This window comes from Ixodes scapularis, unplaced genomic scaffold (genome assembly GCF_016920785.2).
Source record: "Ixodes scapularis isolate PalLabHiFi unplaced genomic scaffold, ASM1692078v2 PGA_scaffold5__190_contigs__length_132052651, whole genome shotgun sequence".
NCBI lineage: Eukaryota > Metazoa > Arthropoda > Arachnida > Ixodida > Ixodidae > Ixodes > Ixodes scapularis.
Genome location: NW_024609880.1, coordinates 104,993,995 through 105,014,317, shown reverse-complemented (window position 1 = coordinate 105,014,317; position 20,323 = coordinate 104,993,995). Strand labels below are relative to the sequence as shown.

General features: G+C 48.6%; 1 protein-coding gene across 1 annotated transcript; it reads right to left on the bottom strand.

Moving 5' to 3' along the window:
• Positions 1–2,947: 2,947 nt before the first annotated feature.
• LOC120842692 (myb/SANT-like DNA-binding domain-containing protein 3) lies at positions 2,948–10,114 on the bottom strand. The gene is made up of 3 exons (XM_040213857.1): positions 9,616–10,114; positions 8,841–9,050; positions 2,948–3,324 (listed from the first exon to the last, which is right to left on the bottom strand). Exons 1-3 carry the CDS (start codon positions 9,932–9,934, stop codon positions 2,948–2,950), a joined length of 906 nt encoding a protein of 301 aa, XP_040069791.1. The 5' UTR covers positions 9,935–10,114.
• Between the last annotated feature and the right edge of the window lie 10,209 nt (positions 10,115–20,323).

The following is a 20,323-nucleotide window of genomic DNA, read 5'->3' as shown; positions in this document are numbered from 1 at the left end:
AAGCTGTGAACCAGAATGAAACAACTTCTAGAAAACTATCGCGGACCGAGAAAGTCTATTTAGCTCCTCTTACTTTATGGCTGATTAATCGTTATGAACAAGACTGACCGCCGTATTCTTAAACGCTACTCGACTCGAAACTCGACTCGAAACTCGACTTGAGGGTGGTTTTGCGATTCATAAACAAATCTCCACTCGAAACTCCAAAATTTACTCGAGATCTCGAGTCTGCGCCGGAGCTACCTTGAACGGCCACTCGAGTCACTCGAGTGCGTTCAGTGTCATGGCGGCCGACGCATCGTTCGCCGACTTCGTCGACTTCGTGCTGAGAACGGACGAAGTTCTTCACGACGACTGAGACCCTGACCAGGACGTCGATGTGCCGAGACGACGTTGCCGGGACCGGCTCAATCCGCTGGAGCATTTCAACGATTGGGAGTTCCTGGTGCGCTATCGTTTTACAAAATCGACAGTCGTAAGCCTCCTGCAGTGCCTGCCGCTGGAAGCAAACGAGAGCAGTCGCGGCCTGCCACTGTCCCCGATGCTCCAGCTCCTCGTAGCGCTGAGATTTTATGGCGCCGGGACTTTTCAAGTAGTCACGGGCGACCTCGTGAACGTGTCGCAGCCGACGGTGTGCCGCGTAATCGAGCGCGTCTCCCGGGTCCTCGCCGAGACTCTCTTCCCCCGCCTCGTGGATTTCCCGGAGGGCGACTGCGGCGAGGTCATGCGGGATTTCTACAACATCGGGAAGTTCCCCAGTGTGACTGGGTGCATCGACTGCACCCACGTCAAAATAAAGGGACCTGGCGGTCCCAATGGGGAAGTCTTCAGGAACAGGAAGGGGTTCTTCTCCCTCAACGTGCAGGTAAGTTCACTTCTGTCTGTGCTGTTAGCGGCAGCGAAGTAAGTTGAAAACAACGGCACGCCAAGACCCGGTGTGGTACGTGAAAGCTCGGCGATATTGTGACTGATATAGACTAGAACTTGTAGAGAGATCTGCACTCTGCGACAGTGCAGAGTGGTGGTGGGCCAGCTAGAGAGGGTTCAAAACCAAGAATTATGTATTGTGTTTGGAAACATACATTTAATTGGGTGCCGAGGTGGCTTTTGTTATTTTATAGCAAACGGTCATGTTTTATAGCATTTTCCCCTTGAATTATACTTTTCGAACAAAATATTAGGGAGATTTTATCCCGTGCTCAAATTCTCTTCTATCATACTGCGCGAAAAACCTAGGAATTAAGCCACATTGAAGCTTACGTCACATAAAACTGCGAGAACTCAAATGCTAGTTAATTTCCAAAGCTTGCAGATGCGCTTGTCAAAAATATACTAATCATAGTAGAAATATCAGCTTGAGCACTTGTGTTCATATCATGGCAACCTGCTCATCCCTGTACTGCTCCTTCCTATCCACAGGCCATCACAGGACCCCAGCTGCAGTTTTTTGACCTTGTTGCTAGATGGCCAGGCTCCGTGCATGACAGCAGGATATTCGATAACAGTCGTGCAAGGGTCCTGTACGAGAATCGGCGCATCCCTGGCCTGCTGCTCGAAGATGCAGGCTATGCCTGCATGTCATTTCTTCTGACGCCCCTGACCAGCCCAGGTGTAGCCAACAGCCCAAAGGGCAGGTATGTACTAATTTGTTGAAAGAAATAATGGCATGAAATTCAGAACAGCTAACAAGAAGTGATGCTGTAGCCACAGTGTTCCTATTGGTTACTATTAGTTCTGCAAATCTTTGTCACAGCTAGATTCATGACCTTTAAGCCTTTGTATGGCAAAAAAAGCTGGCATTATTCACTTCCTGTGGACAAATTTTTGTTTCAAAAGTATGTAGCATACAACATTTTAGTTCTATTTTTATTTTCCTCGAGAACATTTGTTGTTCTTCCTCGTCACAGTTAGTCGGTGTCAATTGTTGCTTTTTGTCACTAGAATTGGACTAGGGCCAAGAACTTAAATTAAGACGGTAATGTAGAAAACACCAGCCAAAACCACTGTATGCAGAACAGTAGCCTCTGGTAAGCAATAGAAAATGCCGAAAATGCAGCTAGCATGGATGGGCCGCACTGTACAGGTTGCTGAACCATACTGATGGTTGCAGCAGTGGCGATTTTTACACCTGAAGACCTTTATCTTGCAACGTTGCTTCCATTACCAATGCTGCACCATATAGGTACCAAGCAGCTCACCTAAAAACAAGGAACTCGGTCGAACGGGCATTTGGAGTGTTCAAGCGACGCTTCCCATGCCTGGACATGCGGCTACAGTACAAGGCGGAACGGTCAGCCCTCATCATCACCGCCTGTGCTGCACTGCACAACCTGGCCCTGCTGCGAAAAGAGCCATGCCCACCTGCTCTACCCTCTCCACCAGTACCCCGACGCCGGAGGCGGCTGCGTCCTCATGTACTGCCATCACCTCCAGACCCTGTCGACATAATCAACGGCTCGCTGAAACGCACACAGATCATCGCACTGTGTTTCCAATAGGGATATTCAACCAGTAGCACATGTTTATAGTCAATGACAGGTCAAGGATAGTGTACAAGCTGGAGAGGAGGAAGCAGACAGAAGCTTGAGGTGGAGAGGAGAAACCTCCTCTCCACTTAAAGCTTCCATCCTACTTCTCATCTCCAGCTTGTACTCTGTTCTTGACCCGTCACTGACTCGTGCAAATACTCGGACACGAATTCAGTAGTAAGCGCTCGAATAAATTGATTTTCAAATCCAATTCCGCGTATTTGGTCAATCTAACATATTCTGGGAAAGACTTGTGGCCAGCACAGAGCTAACGAAAGACCTACCCTTCCCTTCAATTGTAGTGTGCTGTTTCATTCAACTTCCGAATATGCAAAACACATTAGGTTCTATCGTTTCACTACAATGTAGCGCACATAAAATAAATCCTCGGAATGCTTTTAAACTGAAAGAACCCAAATTTAATTGTGATTTCTACACCCTTGCAGCTTGCAGCGCAGGGCTGCCAGCTGCTCCACCTTTATCTCTCTCTCCAGCTGGAGCAGCTGGAACTCTGCCCGTCCGCGTCGTCGCTGCTCAAAAAGTTTGTTGCGGAGTATGCGCATTTGCATTAAATGTTGCGCCTCCTTCCGCCGATCTTCCCTCTCGAGGATGTCTACACGGGCCTCCTTTTCGGGAGCCATGATCCGCTCCAGTGCTGCGATGCGGTTTCCAGTTCTTCTGGATGCCCCGCTTGGCAGCTCAGCACGGGGGCAGGTAATGCTCCTTGCCGGCGGAGTCACACAAGCAGCTCCAACGCTGCTGTCTTGGAGAGGTGAGGCGGACGGATCAGGAGCATCTGGGCGTGCAAAACACATTGGCACTGTGAGTGCTAGGGGAAGAGCAAGTACACAGGGGAAGAGGCCCAACAGCCACATGGGCCTTTCGTAGAAATGTTCAAAGCTAGGCGTTGGCAAATTAGTCAAACCTCGTTATATCGAACAGTGCAAGGACCGTGAAATAGTTCGATATAATCAAAATTCGATATACAAAGTCACACAGCGCGATTTAATCAGTGAAAGGCTAACGGCAAAAAATGACTACACTTCGTTTCAGCTTCCGTTCGAGCGCAGCCAAAGGCTGACGGACGCTTCGCAACTTCGAGAAGAGCATTTTTACGCATCGCAAAGTAGTCCGCAAAAGTAATTCCTTTTAAACAACTTTTTTGTGCGTAAACGCTGAACAATATTCCAGATGTGTACTGCTGAGAATGATTTGCAACTAAAGGAATTAAATATCTGAAGTTTAAGCTCTTATTAATATATGTAGATACATGTGGTTTGGTGAAAAAACGTACGTCCGCTGGCAACACGGCTGCAGCGCTCAGTTTTGATTTTGTTCCTGTAATTGCCGAATCATGTGCTTCGCTGCTTGTTTGTTGCTTTCCTCACCGAGTCTCTTCAAAATGTCCTTTCGCAAAGGCATGTCCGGGCGTCAGGCGCGAGAGGTCGTGATGAATGTCTACTTTTCAATTCTGCAGGAGACTCCGGCCGTGTCGTACCGCAAATGCTTTGTAAACAAGAAAAGCGTCCAGGCCACTACAATTCCCTGATACACAGCGAAATCAGGGCACCCCTTTACCTGCCGATCACATTGTACGCCAAGAAGCTGGTAGAAAGGACTGTGGCTCGAGCCCTGGTATATCCAGACAATACAAGGAAACATCAACGGCCGGGTCGTCGGGCATCTTGCAATGTCTACTTACATCTCGAAACTATGCCGAAATGCCGAACAGGTGGAAAGCTCGGACACAGCGGCCAGCATACATACTGACATCCCCTGCGACTTAATTTCAGAACGTGAAAGGTCACTTTTTAAACCTGTAGCAGACGATTTCGTTGATACACCCGTAGCAGACGAAATACTCGGCGAGCGCGGGCGGCGCGGACGGCCAGCGGCGCAGCGGAGCGATACCAAGTGCAGGCGAGATCGCGTGACCAATTGCCGGCGTGTGATTGGCTCCGGCCACACGTAGCTTTGGCTGCGTTCGGACGGAAGTTGAAACGAAGTATAGTATTCACGTGAAGCGTTAAGGTGAACTATTTATTCCGACGAAAAAAACTGCCGCAGCGTAGATTGCTGCATGGAGCTGACCGCATGCCTTATTACGGCCGGCTCCACTGTCTCCAAGCAGTCCACCAGCGCCAGATCACTACCGTCGATTGCACTGCAGTAGCGGCGTAAAAGTGAGACCGTCTTCCCGACAATGTTGTAACAGGCTTTGAAGCGTTGCAGCCACCCGCTACTTGCGGCGACGTTTTGTGCTTGGTGGATGAACGCGAAGTCCTTTGCTTTCTGTTGAAGCATCGGCCTGACGCCGGAATGTTCCGAGCCCTTGCGTCCATAAACCACTTGTGAAGTGATCTTTCCACCTTTTCGAAGGCCGGTGTCCGAACACGGCGTGCGCTGGAGTGCTTGCTTTGTTCAGCCTTCGGTTTGATGTCACTTTTCGTCTTCAGCAGCGTGCTCAAAGTGCTTCGCAGTATGTTGTACGCTTCGGCAATGCTGGGCTTCTTTTCTCCTTTTTCAACGCGGCGGATGATTTCAAGCTTTGTCGCGAACGTCAGCGACGTACGTTTCTTTATGATTGTTGCCGTCGCCACATGCGGTTGACGCAATGTCGGAGGAACGAACCCGGAGCCACGAAACTGCACATGCCCGAATGTCGCCGAATCTGGATGGCGTTCCTGGCACCACAGGCATAAAGCTTTATGCGGGCATGCGCTTGAATAAAAGTCGCAAACGCCTGCTGCGCCACCGCTATCCTACGATGTGTTGCGGGAAAGCCTGTGTTCCAAAACTTACTCGATCTAACTCTACACTCTAAAAAAAAAGGGAGGAGAAATGGAGGAAAAAGTGATTTTCCTCCCTGTCCCCTACGGAAGGGAGGAAATTGCACCCGTTCCTCCATTTCACCGATTTAGATGCAGCGCAACCTGGTGGCGCTTGAAAAAGGGACGAAAATTTCCTCCCCCATGATCGCGGCGGCAGCGGCGGTTCGAACCGCCGCTGCCGCCGCGAACATGTTCAATGGCGGTGACGGCAACTTAAGGGATTGGTTACCGTCACCTAGATCAATCCCACTACTGCCCATGCGCGGTGCTAGGAGAGAAAAAGCGGAGCTGCGGGGGCTAGCGGAGGTACACTAGTTTAACAAACCAAAAAGCGAGGCGCGTAGCGCGGCGCGCGTCTCGCAAGAATCACGCCGTATGTGCCCGCTTCGAGATCGCGCTTATTCATTGTGAATGAAACCTTACAGCTGCGATAAGTACAGGTGGCGACTTATCACTGGCATGGCAAGTACGACCGCTTTCGTCGCGTTACTTGCTACATTACAAGTGGACATAGTGAACCTGGAGCGAGGGAACAAAAAAAGGACGAACAGACTCGAAACTATCTATCCTTAACCAGCTCGCCTGCCTATTGGCTTTAACTTCAGTAACAAGTAGGGCGCACAAGAAATAATCATCATAAGCGTGGAACATTTTTTTCTTTAATCACGTTGTTGCTAAGATCGCTGCTCTATTCGAGTCGACACGTCTATACGTTCCTAGCCCCGTCACCTCCGCGAAAAACATATACACTTGAAATAAAGCGTACGTACCATATACAGCGAAAGGTAATCCGTGCAGCGTTTATTTCAGTTCTGTGTAAAACAGAACAGCATATCCAGTCGATAGGAACGAGAACTGCGATGCGGCGAGCGACTGCCGTCCGACACACGTCGTAGTCCGTCAACATCGGGACCACGACCGGCTTGCGAAAACACGCGATATATATTTTTTTTTTTTAAACCTGATCCCCGCACAAGAAAGGACGCTGAAATGACGATTCGGCGAAGGAACGAAGCAACAAATCCGGGAGACAAGGTCAACAATTCATTCGGGAAGAGTCCACTTGGAAGAAAGGGTAGTACAGACATTCCATTCTGGTTGCGGGGCGAAGGGGGGGAGGGAGGCCGGATCTGCGGTCTTGAAGGAACGGATGATCCAACCAAGCGGACGGTTCACCGCCGCTTTTTTAGTTTGTGCGGCATCTCCTGCTACTGTGTGCTACATATCAAATAACGCACTCGCAACAAAAAAAAAAAAAAAGAAGGTAAAGTGAACAAATAATTCCGTCGCACTTTTGTTTTCTTTTATGCGGCCCACTTAGTCCCTTATCGCGCGGTTTCTCTCGTGTCGCGAAACGAGCGCTGGCCGGCTGTAGCACACGACCAAGTTCACCCGGCGTCAACAACGTGGATCTCAAGTCTGCTCGTCGCAAATGTACTGGACTTACTTTTAAAAGAAGCAAGGATGAACATAAGCTTACTATTAACATTCTATTTAGATAGCGACATGAATAGAATATTACTAACAATTGCTGTACAACCTTTTATTTTAGCTTTAGTGTCCAAAATAGTTGCATTGCGTTAGCTCTCGTAACGCTATATTCTGCAACGGGTTGCAAACGTCCTCTAAAACATGAAAACACGGCTCCGCTACGGTAGATATAGCGGAGGCCATACCCATAATGGATTGCTTATAGAGTTGCGGAAGTGACTGAACGATCTAAAACTCTCAACACGGGCTTTTTAACTTTTTGACTTGGGCAGCATGATGTTTTCAAGCGGTTGTGATACCAAAGTCATGGTTCGTGGGTCCTTATCGCTCCCGGCACTTACTATTTATAGGTAGAACGCTCCAGGTTAGAAAATTAAAACAATATTAAATTTCACTTTTACGGGTGACGAAGCGTGACCCAAGATATGTCCCCTGCTCTTGCAACGAGTCTTGTTAAAACCAGGAATATTTTTTGTTTCAAAAATTCCTTGAAATTCTTGTGCAACAATTAAAATTAATCATTCCCCCGCCGAAACTTAAAATTGATTACACTGGCACTGCACACTCCAATCAAGCTATAGCTTGGTGGCAAATTTTAGCACCAGTGTACTGCATTTCAACACTGCATTGCCAACATGATTCTTCGAACTTATTAAAAATATATTCATTAAATTTTAGTTAATTAACCTAATGATCTACATTTGCTTTGATCAGGGTGTTGAATTAAGAGATAGGGGCTATTCCAAGAGACAAGTGAAATAATCTATGAAGTACGAGTAACACTCGCTCCGTCTCTCCGTGTTTATGCGACAAATGATGGCAGTCACCGGCCAATTCGGATTCAAAAATAAGACTGCCATATATAGAGAGAGTGCGAAGTTAGCGTACGTGGAGGGGGGTGGGGGTTCAGTGTCGGTGCGTTGTTGCGTTTGTGGGGTGTTCTCCTTGTGTTTCGTGTATTCTGTATGTTCGGTGTTGTATTTGCCATGTAGCGTTCAAGGGCGGGGGACATTGGAAAACAAATTGGCACTCCACCAACATTTTTTTTTTCTGTTTTGAGCGCCATCTGGTGGAAGTTATATGAATTACACGAGGGGAGAAAGTTTCCTCCATTGGGCGAAAAAAGGTGGCGATTTTCCTCCCTTCTTAGGGGAGGAACGTTTTCTCCACGAGCAAAAATAGGTGGCAACTTTCCTCCCTTCCTAGGGGAGGAAATTTCCTCCCGTTTTGTAGTAGGAAAATTTCCTCCATTTGTAGAGCAATATATGATACATGCGAGTTCCTCCTTTAAGGGAGGAAGTACTACTCCCTTTTTTTTTAGAGTGTAGGGTAAAGGTGGTTGTCGAAAACCTACCCGCGTCCAGCGTTTCTCTATTTTTGATGTCGCGTGACATAATCCGCCAGGGTAACTCGTATCCATTCGAGTAGGTTTGGAACGCAGCCTCGGTGTGTCGCGCTCCTGTACGCTATGCGCCGTTTAGTTGCTGCACTTGGAGTAGGAGGAGTAAAAGAGCGCCGACTTAACGCGCCCACTGCCACAGATACGGTACGCCGCCAACGACGGTTTGGCGGGATGGCGGATGGCTGCGACTGCTGCTGGTGGCAGCTGCCACGACTCACTCGCTGTCGCGGAAGCGCAACGAGAAGGTACGTGATCTGTACCGAGTCTTCCCAAAATTCTGTGCCGTCGTGGCGCTGTACGCTTTGCAACAGGTCTATTAACCACTAGTTTTGGTTTCAATTCACAGTACTATCAGTACTATGTCACGACCCACTGCTCGCATTTTCAATTTTGGAACTTCGAAGATATGTACAATAGTGTAGACGTTGCCGAGCAATAAAAGAAAAAGGCTTCGGTGCCTTTTTTTCTGTTCCAGATTTGCTGTTAAAATGATACAAGTCGCAAATACAAGTAGACATGTTACGGCTCACGGTACCCATCCCCGACATGTTGGTGCAAATTTGTCCCAATCCAAAAGCCCCCAGTTACCTGGCACGTCGTTCCAGCAGGCGTGATTGTCATTGCCTTCAGTGCCTCGCACCATTGCTTCAAACATTGCAGCCGGAGGCAGCGACAGCACTGGCCGGTCTCTTGCCCTGTCGCTGCCGCAGAGATTTGTCACCGTCTCCATGTGGTCTGCCGCCGCTCCCACAAGAATGAGTGAGGGGCTCATCGGCCGGCTTGTTCGTGGCCCACCTCCTGTGACAGAAACCAAAGAATTTGAAGCTCAGATTGGAGAGAGTGAACAATGTATGGGACAAACAATTCAAAGAGCACACTGAATTTTCGAAACGCCTCCGTGCGAGATAAAAACAATTGTTAAGGGGACTAAAGCGAACCTAACGAAGAGAAAATCTAGCACAACCCAGTGGAGGCCCACCTGGAACCTTCTTATGGGCAATTGAATGCTGGGCACTTCGATAGAATAGGCTTCCGGCAAGATGCGGGGACCTCATTTGTTTTCAGTGACGATTGTAAAAAAAAATGTCAATAACGCCAAATGTTCTACAAAAAAAATATGTCAAGAAAAAAGAAAAGAAGTAGGCCCACTTTGGATCGAACCTGGATCGGCTGCATGCGTATGAAGCGAACTTTGCTACGCTACAGCTTTGAACAACTCGTTTTGAAAATTCGTTTTATACGAGACCCGGAAAGGAGCACAACGTCGTGCACATAGCATTGTTCTGGTCGAAAGGACTTCTCTCCGATGTTTACTTTTTACACATCGGGAACGGTTTACCAAATATGCAAATTGTCGACTTACCCGTGGCGTGGATGTCTCTCGTCTCGTCGGACTTGGTTTTTTTGTATCTGGATTTTTCGTTCTCCCCACGCTTCTTGAGTTGCTTAGCGCTTCGTGGGCGGACGTTTGGCTGGCTGTTATACTCGGTGCTGAGTTTCTCCCAAGCTTTAAGTTTAGCCTCCTTCGAGTAGTTATTTGCCTTCTTGTTTTCAAGAACTCGCGCATGTTTCGTTACGAGCGCTTGGAGGAGCGCCTTCTCCTCCGCAGTATAAATAAAACGAGCCCCTGCCCGCTCTTCGGTATCGGCCATTTCCGAGTCGTTGCCGTTGGGGTCCTCCATGATTTGTCGTGCGAGGCGGCGAGGCGGCGAGGCGACGAAGCAGGGCTGCACGGTAGACAAAGGGCGGCGAAAGCAAGAAAAAACGAGACGAAATCGACAAACCGTGAGATAGACGACTGTCGACGAGAGAACGACAAGACGCAGCTAGCGAATGCGCTTGTTGCCAGACAAGGTAACGACTTTGTCCGTTTTGCCGCTTAAACACGTCTAAACTTTACGCTGCCTTAATAAAACTTCGTAGTTCACTAATTCGATGTTTGTATGGTACACGTTTTTAGATAACACGAACGAATATATTTACTTTTCACGTAAAAATGGTGTTTTAAATAAAACCTTTGGCTATAATCTCGCTCCCAGACGTCCTCAAGCTTGGAGTGAAGAACGGAATCTCGAGTTCGAGTGAGTGCCGATTCGCATCTGTGAATACCAATGGCACTTCGAGTGGAGTCGCGCGTCCATACTCCACTCAAGTCGAGTCGAGTTTGGAGTCGAGTAGGGGAATGTTTATGAATACGGCGGTGAGCACCACCAAGCTCAGTTTTTCATCACATTTGATGCTGTTCCGTTGTGCTACACCGAGCCGATTATCCCTCGAATTTTCTTGTTCTTTGCTATTGCACTCATTGCACTAGATGTTCACTTGTTTGCAAGGTAATAGGTGACCGGCGTTTGGCAGCAGCCTCAAAGCACTCTGGGTATTATTCACTTCCGGTTTGTAGCTAGCAGCCGACGCAGCCCTGTGACGGCAATGGAAGCGTGTGCGGGTTTTGAAACCCGATCAGGCCGGGCCAGCTTCCTCTGCTGCTGGGTGACTTACGCAGTTCCGAACGTCTCAAGTTACTTCTACGGATATGTTAAGTAGTAATCGGTACGCAGAAGCATCGAGAACGGCCACGAAAGCGCAGAGCGAGTGCTGCCGGCGGCAAGCTGCACTCGCACCGCGGTTTCCAGGTCTTCGCGTGAAAACTCAGGCAAGATGTTTTGTTTTCCTTTTGAGCCAGCGCTTTTCATTTGGGTTCTGTTTATTTTTGATGGTCACGTTAGGTCACATCCCCGACTGAATTAGGCGCGAATGTAAGCCGTGGGACGTGGCCAGCTGAAATGCCCGATCGGAGGTCTGGCGTACTTTTCTCATTTTGTTATAGTCAGTTACAGGTCAAGAAGGTAGCGGCAAACGCCCCTCAAAGGGAGTCAGATATCCCTCTGCCACCTCCGCATCCAATAGCGTCCCACCGTTTCCGTGACGTTGCGGCCAACGCGCGAAGAGGGTGTTGCCTTTCTGTACATATTTGCTTTATTTTTCGAATCTGACTTAGCACTGTGGAAGCTACGAGAGGGAGATTAGAGTTCTGCCCCACCGACGGAAACAAATGCGACTTTCGGGGATTAGCTTCCCCCCCGATGGATACAAAGGCTGCTTTCAGGGGCTCGGTTCCCTCTCCGATGAATACAAAGGTCGCTTTCTTAAAAAGTGGGATCGGAGACAAGTTGGAATCTATTGAAGCGGAACAAGGAGCGTTTCCAGTGAACTCTTCTTTCGACTGCGGAGAGATTCGCAACGGCCGCATCACACTTGTGGGAGGAGCTTCTCCTACCTTCTTGACTTGTAACCGACTATAGAACATCTGAATCTGGGTAAGAAAATCTTCAGGCAACCAAAAGTTTCCCCAGGTGGCGGGTTCGAATCCCGGCCGAGGTGCCCGCAATATATGGGAGGCTTATTGCGGAGAAGGCGCCGTGTAACCGAGCTTGTTGCACGTCAAAAGATCCCCGGGTGGTTGGAATTAATCCTCAGTCCTCCGCTGGGGCGTGTCAGATGCCCGTCGTAGGTTTGGCACGTAAAAATCCCAAATTTGACTTTTTTTAACCAAAAGTTGAAGACAGTGAAAGAAGTCGGTCAGACAGCGTTTCAAGCTCAGCTAATATGCTTTCTCGCGCGATTGAAACGCCACTACCGTACAAAAGTTAGTTTCGACGACATCTGACTACATGACAATCCTTGCTTTTTAACACTCACGCGTTTTTGCTACTTCAACTAAGTTGTCCCCCGTGAACTACCATACCCCCCCCCCCCCCCCCCCCTTTCCCGCACGTTTTTTTAATAATGTCGAGGAAGAAAGCAGGCACAAACGAGCACCGATTTTGATATGAGCTACGCAGGGTCGTACTACCGCTTTACTATCCGTCCATATAAAGGTGCTGCCCATTTGCTTTTATTTCTTTATATTACAGAAAGCTGACCTGTCCTTTTGTTTATTTATATTATAGCAAGCCACCCATTCACGCCGCTTCGCGGGAACAGTGTGCGGCGGCTCATCACAGGAAATGTTAATCCGAGCTGTCGATGTAACGATTAAATGGCCTGGCGATGGCACTGTATGTCGACGAAACGTCGTGTCATGAATTGATTGCCTGCGAGATCGCATCCCGCGTTCGGCGGATGCCTTGTACGACAAGCAGTGCTCACCCCTTCGCGCATTAATCGAAACTTTTTTGGTGGGTGCCAAAAAACTGTTAGGGATCGTTATTTCCTCCGGCCCCTACCTGAAGAAAGAGAGTACACGTCGTACTGGCCTGTAACAATATTGGCCGCGCATAGACGGTCGCCGACGTTTGTCTGTCGCAGGTCATCTCGCTCCATCACTCGCTTAACAGCGACGGCCCATCGTTGCTTCAATGTTTTGTTTCACGGGAACTGGAACATCTTATGCCCTCTATGGCTTGCGTTAGAACAACGCACCACGGAGCTGTAAACCATTTTTACCGCGAATACAGCGCGGCTACCACGCCTAATCAGGGTTGCCAGGTAGTTTCTGGCTGAAACCGCCAAAAGCCAGACGGTGTAGCCCAAAAGTAGCCAAATGCAAGAAATTAATGTAGCCCAAAAGTAGCCATATTCTGCAGCCCGTAAAATCGTGCGCTTGAATGTGCGAGCTCAATTCAAGGGCACTGCGTCTGCATATCTAGTATTTGGGAGCAGCTTGCGAGATCTACGACATCTTGAAATGTATTGAACGTTTTATTTCAAACACAAAAGTACAAAAATTTTCCACGTGTTTTTGCAGTCACATAGTTATGAAGCACACGCTCGTGCCCGGCTTACCCGCCTCATACGTGATTTCCGTGTTAGAACGAGCAAAAACTTCGTCAGTAGGGTTCATGTCCTTACAAAACACGTTCTTCCCAAGGAAAGCAAACTTTACATAGTGGACGTTTGGAAGAGTTGGAAGGGACATGTTCTACCTTAGGACTGATTTTGTGAGGGACACGTGACTGAATACTCTCTCCACGGCGGCATTCGACATGGGCAGTGCCGGGTGCGCGATAGCGAGCTCGGATAGCAATGGAAACAGGGCTGCTCCTGCGCATTGATCTTGGCCTTGTTCGGAATATTCATTGTTCGAAATTTGTTGTCTTTTGTTATGGCTCACTGTGCTTTAAGAAACTTTCGTGTTTCGCGCAAAAGCTACACGTTATCGGGCAACATCAAATTCTGCAGGATGCCTTGAGTTGCCTTTAGTATCATTTTTCCTCAGATGATGTGCTTCCTGTAGGAGGATGGTGGGAAACTCGAGGAAATAAGAGACGCCGGTAGGATGCAGAAAGAACTTGGGAGCATAAGATAAGCCACAATTACTACAAAAGCGATGTCGTCAGAGCTGAATCTAGGTCACGGTAGCTCACTTGAGCTAGTAGGTTCTGGCACCACGCCCACTATTCTTCACGCAGAAAATCCCTGAAAGCGGAAATCCGGAAAGGGTGGACTGCCGCTTTGTGTCCGTGCTGAAGTGTCTTTGTACTACTCTAAACCAAGCAAAAAAAAAAAAGAGAAGTGCTGCGTTAGGATTTGAAATAGCCCAAAAATAGCCCCATCGCCAACCGCCAAATTTCGACGCCAAATGCATGACAAAGTAGCCCAATTTGGCTATTAATAGCCCAACCTGGCAACCCTGACGCCTATAGAAGGGCTCGATGCGGCTGGACGAACCACGACCGGAACCGGACGAACCGGAAGCGTAAAGTCACGTGGTGCCTCGCTTCAGATGACGAAACTTCCGGCTCAAACGCCGGTCACCCATTGAGACATCCGAGAAGTCGGAATGCTCGAGTAGTAGCGCCGTTCTTTTTTGTTTTTGTTTTTTCCGCGGCCGCAGTGGGATTACCCCGTGAACGGTAGTGGGCTTACGCGTTCACGAAGACGAAGAAGCAGACGACGACGAAGCAGACGACAAAGCGATTCTAAAGCAATGCGGAGGGCAAGTTCGTCTGCTTCTTGCGCAGGGGGTAGCGGTGACGTCAGAACGCCGAGCCCTGATTGGCTGATCGCGAACCCCTATCTGAGCGTCGTCTGCTCCTCTGCAACGTCGTCTGCTCGCAACGTCGTCTGCGTCTGTCTTACGTTTCCTGCGACTTTCGGAAGTGCAGAGGCCAGATTCATGAAACGATCTTACGCCAAAAATGCGCGTAAGACAAAACTTAAGAACGAATTCATATTCACGAAACGAAATTTTTGTAAGTTTTGCGGGGGTTACGGCGAAATCCTACGACAGCTCCGAACATGGCCGACAGCGTCGCGGACGCGACGACCCACGGACGTTTATTTTTCTACCTGCGCTTCTGACGCGTCCCGACTTCAAGAAGCAAGAAAAAATTAAGAAGTACTTGAAACAGACCACGACGAACAAGAACGCTGGATCCACAAACACCCAGGAAAAGCTCCAACGGCCTCGATTCCACCGAACGCGACCGAACGAGCTGGGCAGTTAGGCCTAGCAGGCGCTCCGGGACTCGGCGACCGTCTGCCCACGACCGGCTGGCGTGCTGAATGGAATATGCCCGCACGACCCTTGTGAACCCTTCCCGTATTATAGTTTGATAACTGACCTCAATTCTAGATTAAGAGGTCAATTTCTTCCTCTTGTTATCTCCTTGCTTCCCGAGGCAACGGTGACTCTCGCCGGTGAAAAAGCGGTGAATCTCCGACAGACGCAGAAAAGTTAAAGCAGCCATCGCTTTGACTAGCAGACGTAAAGCAGACGACGTTAACTGCGCCAACCCGCCGACGCCGTTAAAGAGTGAGGGGTCTCGCCGCACACGAATGGAGGGAAAATGTATTTGCAATGGGAGGGAACTTGAGGACACTAACACGCTCACTCTCGGTTCTAAGCAAACAAACCTAGGCGCCCCGGGACACCTCGCCAGTGAGTCCTTTGACTTCCCTCCTTGATGCGCGTCTGCTAGTTTTAGACAAAAACCACGTACCGCTCAAGTTATTTCGTCTGCCCTCTCTTAAAGGCGAAGTCGAGTTCGCTCCGAAAGTCGCAGGAAAGGTAAGACAGGCGCAGACGACGTTGCGAGCAGACGACGTTGCAAAGGAGCAGACGATGCTGAGATGGGGGGACGCGATCAGCCAATGAGGGCTCGGTGTTCTGACGTGGCCGCTACTTCCTTTATCATGCGCAGAAGACAAAAATGAGCCCACTTGCGAGGCGTATAAGACGACTGAAACTGCTTTTCTGCACTTGCTGAGAAAAGTAAGGCATCACAAACAACAGAACCTTGTGAAGTAAAAACATGCAAGATAATCAATTTGATACCGGGGCGTGCCAAATAATAATCTATGATGATGTACGCACGCGCAGCCGTATGCAGCCGGGAAGCCGGGAAGGGATGACTAGAATTAGCATAACGGCGGCCCCACTTCCGCAATGCGCGCGCCTGCGCAGTTCGCTTGGTGACATCGGTCTATTGGTGTCCTGACGTCCATGCGTGGTCGACAAGTTCGGACTTGAAGCGGGTGGCGCTTGTCGAATTGGCGGCATCCCGTGCGTGTTCTTTTAATCTTGTTTATCTTTTTCGTGCCGTCTCTCCAATGTAGGAAGCGTCACATTCCTTGCACTGCACCTGGTAGATAACCCCCTTTCTGCCTCTGGCGGGGTCGGGTTTTTTGGCTTGAAGACAACATTGGCAATTGTTCTGTAGGGTTTGTATACAGTTCGTACCCCCAACGGCCTAAAAGCGCGTCCCAATGCCTCCGAAACCCCCTTAACGTACGGGATGCACACGACGTCACGTGTTCGTTCGGCTCGATCACGGAAAAGACGGGATATTTGCTTCTTAACGCGATTGATAAACCGGTCGGGGTAGTTACGTTTCTTCGAAGCCTCCCGCACGTGGCTAAGTTCTTGATTGCTTAGTGTTGAGTTAGATGGGACTGTTTCTGAACGATGAAGTAACGATCTTACAACTGAGCTTTTGTGTTGAGTAGAGTGATGAGAGTGGTAGTCAAGAAAGTTTTGTCTGTCATATGGTTTACAATACGGATGTCTCCATCTTAAAGGGATTGTCCGGTCGAAACCGGAAGTACTTAAGTTCCTGCACTCGTTACTTCGAGGGAGCCTTCATATAGACAAACGTCATTTTTATTTTGATATATGATCTCCCGTTATTAATTAAACCTTCCATGATCCTATGTACGAAACTGCACCCCGAATTTCGCCAGTGTCAATGGCTGACATCGGTAGGTGCTGCGTGACGTCACAAAACTCAAAGGTTTTTCGGATGGTCGGGAAAACAAGCGTTGGTCGATGGATGTCTTGTATTTTGTTTCGAATTATATAGTCTCCTAGGCAGTACCCTACCGAAATACGGTTCTTTTAATGCAGTTCCCAAGCACGTGCAAAAAAAGGCACGCCTTTCAGCAGGATATTACTCGCAGACAGCCATAAGCTTCGAGCAAACGTATGCCGTTTCGCGCAAACACAACTGCGACGGACGCCGATCGAACTAGGGGCGCTTGCAAAGCAAAGGATGCAGATTTCGCCTCTGAAGCGGCACTTAGGTACACGAAGCAGCATCTGGGTGCACATTTCGGCGGATCCACTGGATCAGTGATGAGGCTGCGGGTCATTCCCTCAGAGGCGACGTCCGCGGGTCGAAGGCAAACGGCGAACCGTTCAAATGCATGTCGTCACTTGACTTGGACGAGTTTGGTGAATCGTAGCTACGCTCCATTTTCACGCGCAGGTCAAACAGATATCGGGCTGCACGCGTGCTGAATACAACTTCTGGTATCATGTCGAGATGGCCAAGCTGTTGGTTTCGGTTTCGCTGCATAATCAAGGTCTGTTCGATTCGGCCAGGAAGTTCTGAACTATAGTCGGTTAGAAGTCAAGAAGGTAGCAGCAAATGCCCCTCAAAGGGAATCTTTGCATTTCGACGATAGGTTCGCGGCATCAGGATCATTTTGCGTCGGGCGAGTCAATAGCGGGAGCGCGCGGTCGGTATACCGGTCACCTCGAAGAAGAAGGCCTGACGATAGCGTCTTGGCCAAGACATTTATCGACCGTAACTTTGGCGTCAAGTTAAAGCGAGAACCGGCAAAAAAAAAATAAAAAGCCGATTCTCGGTGTTTTTCTCAGGCCCGTGAGTGGGCGTCCACAGATACCAGCGGGCAAGGCATGCAGTATTATGCTCAGCTACGGCGACATGCAAGTGCCAACGCACTAAATCCCAGACCTCTGCAATGTATCGGAGTCGTCAATATGCATCCAAGAGCAACTGAAGGCGGAGACCATCAAGAAGGCAATACCTTTCCCGTGTCTGTAAGCAAGAATATCTACACTGTGGATCCCCGCATAGCATCAAAATGAAACAATTTACGTGCGCCAATATTGCAACACTCACCACAAGGAGCCAAATCTACGGGAGCAGGTGCCTAAAACGCTTTTAGAATATCATAATCAAGCAAATTCCTAGCCTTGGTTATGATCTCAATTCCGGGTCCACCGCGGGTACGTTATTATCATAAATGAAAGGAAATGCAACCTCCGTATCGGCGTTATTGTTAAACATCGCAGACATTTGAGCAATCGCTGCGAAAAACGGCACCGCGAGCAGAGACGGACGAGGAGTTCTGCTATCGCCGTCTGCTCTTGTCGTCTGCTTCTGCACGGACGCTGAACCGAGTCCGGAGCCGGTGCAAGATTTTGAGGAACTGGGTCTGAACTCGTTCAGAACTGGGATGAATCGAACGCGCAAGTGCAGCGGTCGTGGAACTTCCGGTTGAATCGAATGCACCAGTTCCTGCACTGCCGAACTAATTCAACCAGTTCAGGCGAATCGAACAGACCTAAATTGACTGATCCGATTTGGGCGAGGAGTGGGTGGACGTAGTTTAATATCGTTGGCACAGCATCACACCTCAGCTTACAAGCCTTCTGTCCGCTGAGAGCTCAGCTCGTAGCTTTCTTCTGTGAGATGATTGCTGCATAAGCAGGATCTCGATCTGGACGGGAACCCAGTCCCTACGCGCGACGGCGATCCACCTTGCTCGTCACTGCACGTCTCGCGGAAAAGTGTGGAACGTCATGTCTTGGCTCGCATGTGCTGCCCGGTGGTTGTGGCACCCAACCCCGCAACAAAAATCTCACCCAACCACGAAACAAGTCGCGCACAACAACAAAAACGAAGCACGCTCTGGCGTTCACTCGCAGGCAAACAACGAGACAAAAATGCTCGCTTTGTGTTTTGTGACGTCAGAGCTTCAATGTTGCCTACGAAAGCAGCGTTTACGCTAGAATGCGATTGGAGCAGTATAAATTCAATTACTCACGCAGAGGGGCGTATAAAATTCGGATATTGCACGTACGATGGTTCTCGAGGCAATGACAATGATATTCAATTGTTTTCTCGAATACAAATTTGACCGGACAACCCCTTTAAAGAAAGGTTCACTAGTTCTATGAACACGTACATCTAAAAACGGCAAGGTACTGTCGGTTTCATGTTCGCAGGTGAGCTGAATTGAGAGATGGACACTATTCAAATTGCGGTGAAAATCGGTTACGTTCTCTCTGTTAACTATTACAAAAGTTTCATCGACATAACGACGTCCCCTACGCCCGATTGTATCTTTTATTGGTTCATCCACTTACAGCCTTTCCAAATATCCGGTTATGATTCTGAGCCCTCTTACGGGAAACAATGAGTTTAGCGTCCGGAATTCCCATCACTTTGTTGAACTTATACGCGCTCAGACCCTGCTACCGCACGAGGCTATGGCATCCTTTGATGTGATTTCATTATTTACGAATGTCCCCAACGCCCTGGCGGTTGATGTCGCCCGTGACCAGTTGTTGACAGACCAGTCGTTGTCTACTCGCACAACCCTCCTTGTTGATGACGTTATACTCCTTTTGCGTTTTTGTCTGAACCAGTGTAATTTTAGTTTTAATGGGGACATATATCATCAGGTCAGCGGATGCCCTATGGGGAGTCCAGTTTCTGTAACCGTCTCGAATCTCGTCATAGAATATGTTGAGGAAAAGGTTAATGTCTGGCATTGATTTCCCCGTGAAGCTCTACCATCATTATGTTGATGACACTTTTGTAATAGCTAACAGAGAGAACGTAACCGATTTTCACCGCAATTCGGATAGTGTCCACCCCTCAATTCAGTTCACCTGCGAACATGAAACCGACAGTACGCTGCCGTTTTTAGATATACGTGCACGTAGAACTTGTGAACCTTTCTTTAAGATGGAGACATACGTATATCGTAAACCACGTGACAGACAAAACTTTCTTGACTACCACTCTCATCACCCTACTCAACACAAAAGCTCAGTTGTAAGATCGTTACTTCATCGTTCAGAAACAGTCCCATCTAACTCAACACTTAGCAATCAAGAACTTAGCCATGTGTGGGAGGCTTTGAAGAAACGTAACTACCCCGACTGGTTTATCAATCGCGTTAAGAAACAAATGTCCCGTCGGCGCCCGGATCGAGCCGAACGAACACGTGACGTCGTGTGCATCCCAAGGGGGTTTCGGAGGCATTGGGACGCGCTTTTAGGCCGTTGGGGGTACGAACTGTATACAAACCCTACAGAACAATTGCAATGTTATCTCCAAGCCAAAAAAACCCGACCCCGCCAGAGGCAGAAAGGGACGTGATCTACCACACTATAATCATGGTAACCTTTAACGTAACTTTTAGTAGTGAGTAACCTATAAATAAAGGTTACAAGTCGTTTATTTTTCGTGTTTTCGTTATTCTTGCGGTGACTAAAGGTTACAACAGCCAAAATTTGACGATGCAAAGGTTACCATGAGAATTAGAGCCATGTAACTTTTGTGCAGTAACGTATGAATAACGTAGTAACCTATGCACTCTCGTCCGAAAAAAAAAAAGGAAAACATCGCCTGATGAGAGTCCCTCTTTCACCAGGAGAGGGAAACAGCAGAGAAACGCGTTTTCGATGTTTTCTTTTTTTTTTTTTTTTTTTTTTTCGGACGCCTTGCTGGCAGCATTCTTTCGCAATAAAAAGAAGAGCAAAGAAGAACAATGGCTGTGAAAGCCTGAGTTGCTTAGCGGTGTTGCATGCT